This window comes from Thunnus thynnus, chromosome 23 (assembly GCF_963924715.1).
Source record: "Thunnus thynnus chromosome 23, fThuThy2.1, whole genome shotgun sequence".
Taxonomy (NCBI): Eukaryota; Metazoa; Chordata; class Actinopteri; order Scombriformes; family Scombridae; genus Thunnus; species Thunnus thynnus.
Window position 1 is genome coordinate 275,001 of NC_089539.1, and position 9,370 is coordinate 284,370.

General features: G+C 39.0%; 1 protein-coding gene across 1 annotated transcript in view; it reads left to right on the forward strand.

The window, feature by feature from the left end:
* Nucleotides 1-8,187, forward strand: part of lemd3 (LEM domain containing 3) — a 27,297-nt gene extending 19,110 nt beyond the window's left edge. Inside the window, exons 10-13 of the mRNA XM_067582540.1 lie at nucleotides 209-290; nucleotides 399-504; nucleotides 603-681; nucleotides 6,162-8,187. Coding sequence (XP_067438641.1) covers nucleotides 209-290; nucleotides 399-504; nucleotides 603-681; nucleotides 6,162-6,340 — 446 coding nt within the window. The 3' untranslated portion in view covers nucleotides 6,341-8,187. The remainder of the gene's footprint in view (nucleotides 1-208; nucleotides 291-398; nucleotides 505-602; nucleotides 682-6,161) is intronic.
* The last annotated feature ends 1,183 nt before the right edge of the window (nucleotides 8,188-9,370 follow it).

A 9,370-nucleotide genomic window follows, 5' to 3' on the forward strand; every position in this document is an offset into this window, starting at 1 on the left:
AGCTACTTTACTTCCACAGTCAACATACCTCTTTGTTTACAAGCTCTGGTTAATTAAAATGAACTTGTTCAGTGTTGTTCTGATCCAAAAAAGCAAAGTGCCACTGTGGGTGCACCTTGACCTGACAGTTCACTGGACTGCACTGACCCAGCTGTATGTTCTGACATGATGATGAGCTCATTGAGATTTTGTCTTTTGTCCTCCTCAGCTTTCCCTCTGGACCGTAGGAATTCACCTCCCAACAGCCTGACGCCATGTCTGAAGATCAGGAACATGTTTGACCCAGTCATGTGAGTACCTGTCTCTGCTGCTTGTGTGATGAGCTGCCAGGAGCTACCAAACGTAATTTCTTCCCTGATTTGACTCTGCTCATAACCTGTGCATTTGTGTGTTCTCAGGGAGGTTGGGGAGAACTGGGACCTAGCCATCCATGAGGCCATTCTGGAGAAGTGCAGTGACAACGACGGCATTGTCCATATTGCTGTTGACAAGAACTCGCGAGAGGTATACACTGTCCTATGAGTGATGAGCACACTTTGATGTCACACCCCCATGCTGTTAGCTGTAGTAATTTCACACTGGTTCCTGCTCTCTCTCCACAGGGCTGTGTCTATGTCAAGTGTCTCTCTGCAGAGCACTCAGGGAAAGCCTTCAAGGCACTTCATGGGTCCTGGTTTGATGGTAAATGACACACCTAATAACTCTTACATTTTGAGCACATCAACAGTAACAAAAGAATACAAAAACAGGGGACTGTATTGGTACAGGTAAGAAGATGATCTAAGATCCCGGGAGTCCCCTTGAGATAATTCATCACTCTTTTTTAAGAAACCAGGTTACAGTCTGCTTTCTCCAGTAATGATGATTGATTGATGGTGATTTCTTAACTGTCATTTAAACAAAAAACTGGAGAACGCACATTTTTCTGCCATGTACACTGATTTACAGTAACCACACTACTGTGCGTCTTAATGCATTCTCTGAGTAACCTGTTTACTTAAGTTCATGTAAAACTGAAGGACTTTTGAAGGCTGATCAAACAAAACACTAGACAGCTCTTTATAACACTATGAGACAGAATTTTACAACTCTGATGCTGTCATTTTCTTCTCCATGTTGAATTGCAAGATGCAAAGGTGTACTTGCAATGTATTTGATTGGCCAGTGAAGTGTGTTGCCAGATGTTGGCGCATTACATGGTTGAAAAATTGAGCCAGATTAAACTTTTTTGCTGTACAACCCTTTTATGTATCTTAGCTCTGTTAATGATGCAAATTATGTTGGTAAGATAGCGAGCGATTGTAATTCTGATAAATAAATGGCAACAGTTAGGATGTGTCTGGCAATAAATGCAGATACTATTAGTGGTAATTGTGACAAAAATTATCCTGGTAATGAGAGGTAGTTTGTGTAACTTTGTTTTATTTAGTGGAGGTAGAAATAACATGGTTGCTACCTGTGTTACCTAGCTTACCATTCCTTACCATACTTACCTTACTTTGCAGCAGTTACCCTGCTAACGTTAGCATTAATGTCATTGTGTCCTGAGTCGGACACTTTTTTGCTACCACTTTATTAAAAATAATAATAATGATAATAATATACTTAATTCATGTAGCACTTTTCTTAACAATGTTACAAAGTGCTTTACAAAAGAAAATAAAACCAAACAAGGCAGATGAAATAGGCAAAGAGGAGCAGAGAGGTAACGACAGAAGCACAGAAGTAACAATAAAGCAGATATGTAACTAGGAGCAAGGCTGTTTAATGCCTTAATGATGAGTAATAAAAATTTAAAATCAATGACAAAGCTAACTCAGAGCCAGTGTAGGGAAGCACAGGTGTAATGTGCTCATACCTTTTTGTCCCAGTAATGAGACGAGCAGCAGCATTTTGGACCAACTGGAGACGTTGGAGCCCTGGCTGATGCCCGAATAAAGTGTGTTGCTGTAATCAAGCCGAGAGTAGATAAAAGCGTGTATAATTTTTTGAAGATCGGCAAAAGGTAAAAATGACCTAATTTAGAGATGATCTTCAACTGGAAGAAACACAACTTGACAATATTTTTGACTTTGTTATCAAAACAGAGGTTGGCATCAAATATTACCCCTAGATTCCTAGTAGTCTGTGTAATGTTTGACAAATCGCCAAGGTTTGCACCAAAAGAGCTGATAGAATTTGGGGTACAGAATAGCATGACCTCAGATTTGTCGTCATTAAATTCAAGAACATTTTAGGACATCCAGGATTTAATGTCAGTTGGCCGTGGGGCAGCATGTATAAGGAGAACAGAAGGGGGCCAAGAACTGAGCCTTGAGGGACCCCATAATTCAAGTGAGCTGTCGTGGAGTAGGAGTTACTCAGAGTGACAGAAAAAGTTCGATTGAGGAGGTATGTTCGTAATAAACTAAGAGCCAGGCCCTTGATGCGAACTCCAGGCAATTTAGGAGGATACTGTGGTCAACAGTGTCAAATGCGGCACTTGAATCTAAAAGGGCTAAAATTGAGCAGTCACCTCTGTCTGCAACCAGAAATATGTCATTAGTTACCTTAACAAGAGCTGTCTCAGTACTTTGGAGTGTTCTAAAACCAGACTGGAAGCAGTTAAAAACACTATTTCTATTCATAAAAGAAATCAATTGAGATGAAATTACTTTCTCCAGAACTGTGGATAAAAAAGACAGTTTGGAGATAGGTCTGTAGTTGTTTAAGGACAGAAGGTCCAAATTGGGTTTTTTAAGTAGAGGGTGGACAGTGGCATGCTTAAAACTATCAGGAAAATAATAGAGCTCAGGGAATCATTGTGGCAACAGTGGGAAATATCTCCGTGAGGAGCTTGGTGGGGATGGTATCTAAGGTGCAGGAGGAAGAATTCATGTGGGAAACTGTACTTTCTAACTCTGACAATGTAAACTGGGTAAAAGTGACAGGATTATCATGTTGAATGGAGAGAATGCAGGGGGCAAGCTGGATTTGGGACCTTATAATCTCCACCTTGCTAATAAAATGAGCAAGAAATTTGTCAGAGAGCTCAACATCTAGTTCAGGATAAGAGGTGGAGGTATCACCAATTTAAGAGTTTATTACTCTAAAGAGAACTTTAGGATTATGGTTGTTTCTGGAGATTATGTCTGAAAAATAAACTGATCTGGCAGCCTTTACTGCATTCTGGTAGGTTAACATTAGGTTTTTGAGGGTCTTTTTAGTGCTCAAGTGTGGTCATTGAGCCAGGGGAGGTATATAAAAATGTACTTGAACTACTGTTATAAATGATCATGTAATGTTTTCCACTGATTTAAGAGTGGAAAAGTTAAGTATAACCTCTTACCTTTTCTAACCATATTTAGTTCTAACCATTTACTTAAGATTTGTCCTTTTAACCAGAGTCAGAAAAAGGAAGCTATCGCCAGTCAGTTAGCAGTGCATTAGGCTTGTCCTCAGCCAGCCACCCTTATCTTTTTGCTGTAAACACCACGCACTGCTGATTTTTTGAGCAGGGTTGTAAGGCAATGGCTTCAAATTGATGAAAATGTTCTAACATTTCTGTCCATGTGGCCTCGCAAACAAAGTCACCAGTCACCAAAGAGCCTTAAGAACTCCACAATTCCCTATCTGTTTAACGGCAAGATACTGAACGCAACTTCAACTCCCACTCCTGGTCCTGTGTTATGATATATAAATCACTGCAGATCTGCACATCAGACAAAGTTGAGACATGGTTGTATGGCTAGTGTAGTCAACCGTTATCTGAGAGATTGGGGTTTGAGACCCAGTGTGGGAACCTTCTGTTGCTGCAATAGTTTACTGAAGAACATTTAACATTTTATTATCCTACAATTAAAAGTGTAATGAAGACAACAGACCGCAGAGCAAATGACTAACTATACATAATCATAACTGAATTACTGTCATAGTAATTAATAAAAACCTGTGGCTGTGAGTTAGCAGCCAAATAAGCTGTCATATCTTTCTAATTTCAGCAGCGGATCTGAAGTAGAAGCAAATAATGTAAAGCACAACAAATGTGTACTGTCACTGTACAGTCATGTAAAGTCTGTTCATCTTAACTGGTAAAGATAAGATTGCACTTATTGATCCCTCAGGGGAAAGTAGAGAATAGCAAAATATTAAAAACAAAATACAATAAGCAAAATAAAACAAGGTAATGATAGATCATATAAAAATATTAAAAAAAACTACAAGAAAAAATAGAATACAAGACTTTCATAAAGTGTGAATCTGTCTGAGTGAGAGGAAAAAGCCCTGAGTTTAGTGGTGTCCCTTGATCCAGTGGTTACAGAATCAGCTGTATATCTAATGTCCAGCTTGTGCTGTTGACCCAATGAGGACTAATAGAAACACTGCAGCAGACCACTGATCCAAAGCTGTGACACCAAGTGGACCTTCACTGTGATGTTCAGGTGAAAAATCTATCTGCAGGGAGGACAAGTCAGTGCAACAGAAAAACAGTGGAGCTCGTGTTAATCTCATACACTGCACTGCTTCAACAGTCTAACCCTGTATTTAATGAGGTTTATTACATTTTTAGACTAGAGTGTATCGGGTTATGTCTGTGTCTTATACAGATACACTGTTATGGAACAAGCACCCAAGACTTTCACTTGCCTTCATACTCATGTATGCAGTGGAGTGACCAGTAAACGTGATTTGATTTGATACATGACCATGTTTCCCTGTTTCTGTGTACTCGGATCTAATTCAACACTTTGAGGTTATCATGATGCCGAGATTAAGTCAGTTAACTTATGTTAGTCCAATCAGCTGGTCTTTACTGTTAGCCAGCATCTCCTGGCAGTACCATATGACAATAGTAGGGCTGTAGTCTCCTGGTTGACTGGTCGATAAGTTGGTCGATATGCTTTCATTGGTCAAATAATCTCTGTGTTCCTTTCATGAGAAGAAAAGTGCTACATCAGTAGCCTTCCAGGATTAATCCATTATTTCCCACAGTGGGAGGAACAGACTAACAAATTACCTGTGAAGACGGGGGTGTATTCAAAACACCCCTGTTGTTTTCACAACTTTGAACTCGCCCAACCTAATGGAGACTGCTAGGTCTAACTGTACTTAACATTTACTGAGCATTTACTGAATCAGTGTTTCTCCTATAATTATAACAACGAGAACCCCTGCCAGGCCAAAAAAATATTTTTTAATGCCAAAAATAACGCCAAATGTCCATTCATTCGGAAATCAATAGCATTTGGTCTCTGTGCAGCGCTGCTCCAGTACCTGAGTCAACTTCTGTGTCGTTGTCTGGGACACTATTGGTAGCATAACTCCATTTAGGAATTGCGTAGTATGTTTGCATAGCGAGTAGGAAAGGGCAAGCAGCAGGAAAATGACAGTTGATGTGAGCGGAGCAGAGGAAAAGGTTAGCGGTAAAAGTTGTTGGTCTGGCAGTAAATGCACAGTACAGACTACAGTGTGTCAGTTAATAAATGCTAAAAAGTCACATCTGTCGTTTCCCCAAGTGCTGGAAAAGTGAAGGGGGTTAGCTCCAAAGTAAGCAACAATGAGTTAGCCTAAACTGAAGATGCAAAGCAGAGAAATAGAGAATGGAGAAATGTGTGGCTGCTGAGTTCACTGTGCACTCTGTCCCGTTACATCCACAACTGCTATTTCAGTTTCCTTTTTCTTTTTAAGTTTAATTATGGCCTGATTATTCCTAGTAGTGAAGTAAAATAATAATCTTTTTTAATTTTATTTCTTTTTATTTTCTATTTGGACTTTTCATTTTTTGACTATGACGAAAAATGTCCTACATATGTAACTGACCAAAGTGACAGTCTTATTTTTATAGTATTATTAAGAGCAGAGGTGCAACAGTAACATTTAGTGAGGAGAATCGATTGTCCATCAACTGCTCTTCTTCCATCACTGTCTCCATCATTGAGCACATAACAAGAGCAATGTCTAAGAGGATTTGGAGACTGTTGAAGCTGCAGTAGAAGAGGATGCTTTGTTCGTCAGCATCCTGTGTACAGGTTGTCACTGATTGGGATGATGGATGTTAGATGAGTATCCCTGTAGCACACCCCTCAGAGGAAACTGTAAGAGCTGATGTTATGGTTAGTTGCATGTATTGAACAGCACTATAGTGATTGATCAGTGACAAGCTCTTGCTCTTGCTTTGACAGGCAAGCTGGTGACGGTGAAGTATCTGCGTTTGGACCGGTATCACCAGCGCTTCCCACTGGCCCAGGGCTGCAGCACACCCCTGAAGGCCTCCAGCCTCCACCTCAACACCACTAGCACCACGAACACTACGCCCCGCCTGCAGCATCGCGTCTCAGCCAACTCCTCTGGCTTCTCATGAGATCAGCATTATCATTAGATTTAGCATTCTCCTCTGTGCCCTCCCAGCATGACAGTACCAGTCTGCTGCTGCTCCTTCAATGCATTTTAACGGGGAAGACTTGAGTCTTGTCATGGGAGAGCTTTTTTTGTTTTGTCTTTTTTCAAAACAGGATCTTTTCCAGAGAAGCTGTCAGTGGTGCAGTGTTTGTTTTCTACAATCTTTGTATTAAAAATGTCATAGATTTATAACAAGGAAGCAAAGTTCTTCTGGAATATTTAAGATGTGTGCAGAGACTCCAACCCTCCCTCCTTCTCTTCCACAGTCTAACTGATGCCATGATGGAGTTCATTTGAGCACTGTATGGAAATGGCTGCATGTATCAGAGTATGCCTCTATGTAAGCTTTCAATACAACACAATGTGGATGATGATTTCGTAGAGATGTTCAATGTACTCCCTGTTGTTATTATTATTCTGATTATTTTTATTTAGCCAAACGAGGAAGGCATGAACAGACTTGAAGAGGGCGTGCTGTAAATACATGTGAATGGTAGCACAAGCTTTATCAAATAATCTGTATTAAAAGCAAACCATAAACTCAAATTTTTCTTGCTCACTTATACAGCAGAGTGCATCTGTATCCAGAGGCAAACACTCCCCGAAAAGCTGCAACAGCACCGATACACACAGACACACAATAGTTCAGCTGGTAAAACCAGGCAACAGTGAGGGTATTGACTCAGCCACTGTGTAGGTTGTTTGTTCCATGTATGGCCTTCTTTCCCTCTGTCCTTGATTTTGTTAAAGTGTCCAGCAGTGTTCCCCATTTCTCAGCTTTTGGGTGATATGACATAATCAGGGAGTGTAGTTTTTACAGTCACCTGAAGCTTTCTTCTTCAGTTATAATCCAATATATTCCCAAGCTATGTTATTACTTATGTTTATTATTTACCTCTTTCAAAGTCGGGTCATTTTCACTGTGGGTATGTCCCCTCATTGAATTGCATTTCCAAACCTGTTCTGAACAAGTGGTGTATATTGTCATCTGTCAGTGTACATGGCAGACCAGAGGAGCACACAGACATCAGGAAGTTTAATTTCCAGTTCACAATCTCTGCTCATCTCACTTTGTGAGACAGATGTTTTCTAGCATGATGAAACCTGACTCAGTTGCTAGTGCTCTTTTGATTTCCCCTCTTGTAATTCTCTTCACGCTTTGTCATAAGGAGTACTGTGAATCAGTTGACTGTTTGTAATACAAAACTCCATATATTCCAAGCTCTGCAAGGAGACTGTACTGAACTTAGGGATTCCTGATTGCTTGTGTGTTTTTTATAGCACGTGTATTCAGAAAACGCTAAAAATCCACAAGTTGCCACACATAATTCATTTTTAATGCAGTGAATTGAAAGTTGGATTCAGTATTTGCAGTGTGAAGTTGTACAAATGATGCACATTTCAAATGTTCATAACCTGGTGCAACACTTTGCAGCGGACAACCCAACTGTGCCTTAAATTTGTGCTTTTTAAAGACTGGCACTGCATTGCTGGGGAATGTACTTGGTGTAATAAATGTTGAAAAAGTGGTTTAATGGGCAAGTAAGGCCTGCCATACATGTAGTTTTGTTAGAATTTGGCATCCTCAGATTTGGTATTTTGTAGCAGTTTCCTTTGATATTAAACCAAATGCTCCTCTCTATTTATTATTTTTTTAATCAGCCATGGTGATGTACTATTTAATATCACTAGACCTGTTACATATGTGTCATAACTTTTCTTTTCATCAAGGATCAACCTTACATCCGCTTCCAGACATTTGTCAGGATGTGTAAAACAACAAAATAAAGTGATCACTTTCAGAAATCAGCCAGTTGTTTTTGCTGTATTTGAGTGCATCACTGTAATCTATTTTTGTATGTCTCCAGCAGAATGGTGCACCTGCAGCTTCTCAGCTCACACTGACTGTAATGAGGCTGAATGTAAATGTTGGTTTGATGTTACGGCACTTCTGCAGACTGCTTCACTTTTAAATGCTCCCCCATGGATGCATTCTTTTCCTCTGATGTATTTTATGTACACACTGTACATTGATATAACTGTAATATTATATGCAGCTTTATTTCCATTGCATTTTATGTTTGAATTTACCAGTATCCCTTACCTGCTAGCCAGAGGAGGGAAGTGTACAATATGGCAGACATTTAAAAAGATTCAGATGTTTTAATGTTATTAGTCAGTTGTACAAACAGCTCAAATTAAAGGTTTATTAGGGGTTTTTAAATTGTGTCTGTTGTGCTTTTTTCATCTTTTGCATACTTGTTGCAGAAACATTCTAGAAACTGCCTTCCAGGGTCTTTTCTGTGTTTTTAGCTTGTATTTGTCTATGTTGTGGCTGTTTTGGTTTTTCAATTGCAATCCATGATTTATTTTTGAATTTTTGAAGTAAAAATGATTATATGCTTTCTTAAAAGTCAGAGCACGTTATGTGAACACACCCTGAAAAAAAAGAAAAAGATCTCTAGTTTTTTCAGTTAAAACTGTCAAAGATAATTAAAGTCGAAATCTGCAATTAACAAAGTATACACAGTAATGTTTGGTATTCATTGTCATTAGCATTTAATTTACTAAGTGGTGTGGTTGTAGTTGATGTTATCATGAAATTGTAATTCATCCTTCACAATAAGTGAGTTTCTTTGCAGGTCATTTTTTATGTCATTCTAGCAGATTTTATTTCAAAAAGTAATATTTCCAAACTTTTGGAAATAACATTTGAGCTGAGTTTTGAAAAACTATTGGATAATTTCACATTTGTTTACATTAAAAAAAAAGTTTAAATGCATGTTGAAGTAAATGAAATGAGCACGAGTTGACCGTTTTCTTTGTAGTCCGGTTGTCATGCTGTGATGAGGTTTCTATCTAATTGCAAAATGTAAAGATATTGGTATAACAGAAGCAAAGTGTTAAGGCCCTAAAAGTCCAGCTCATTGAACAATATTTTCCTTTGTCTAAGAGCAGCATTTCTGCTGAAGAGGAACTGGTACTGAATGAT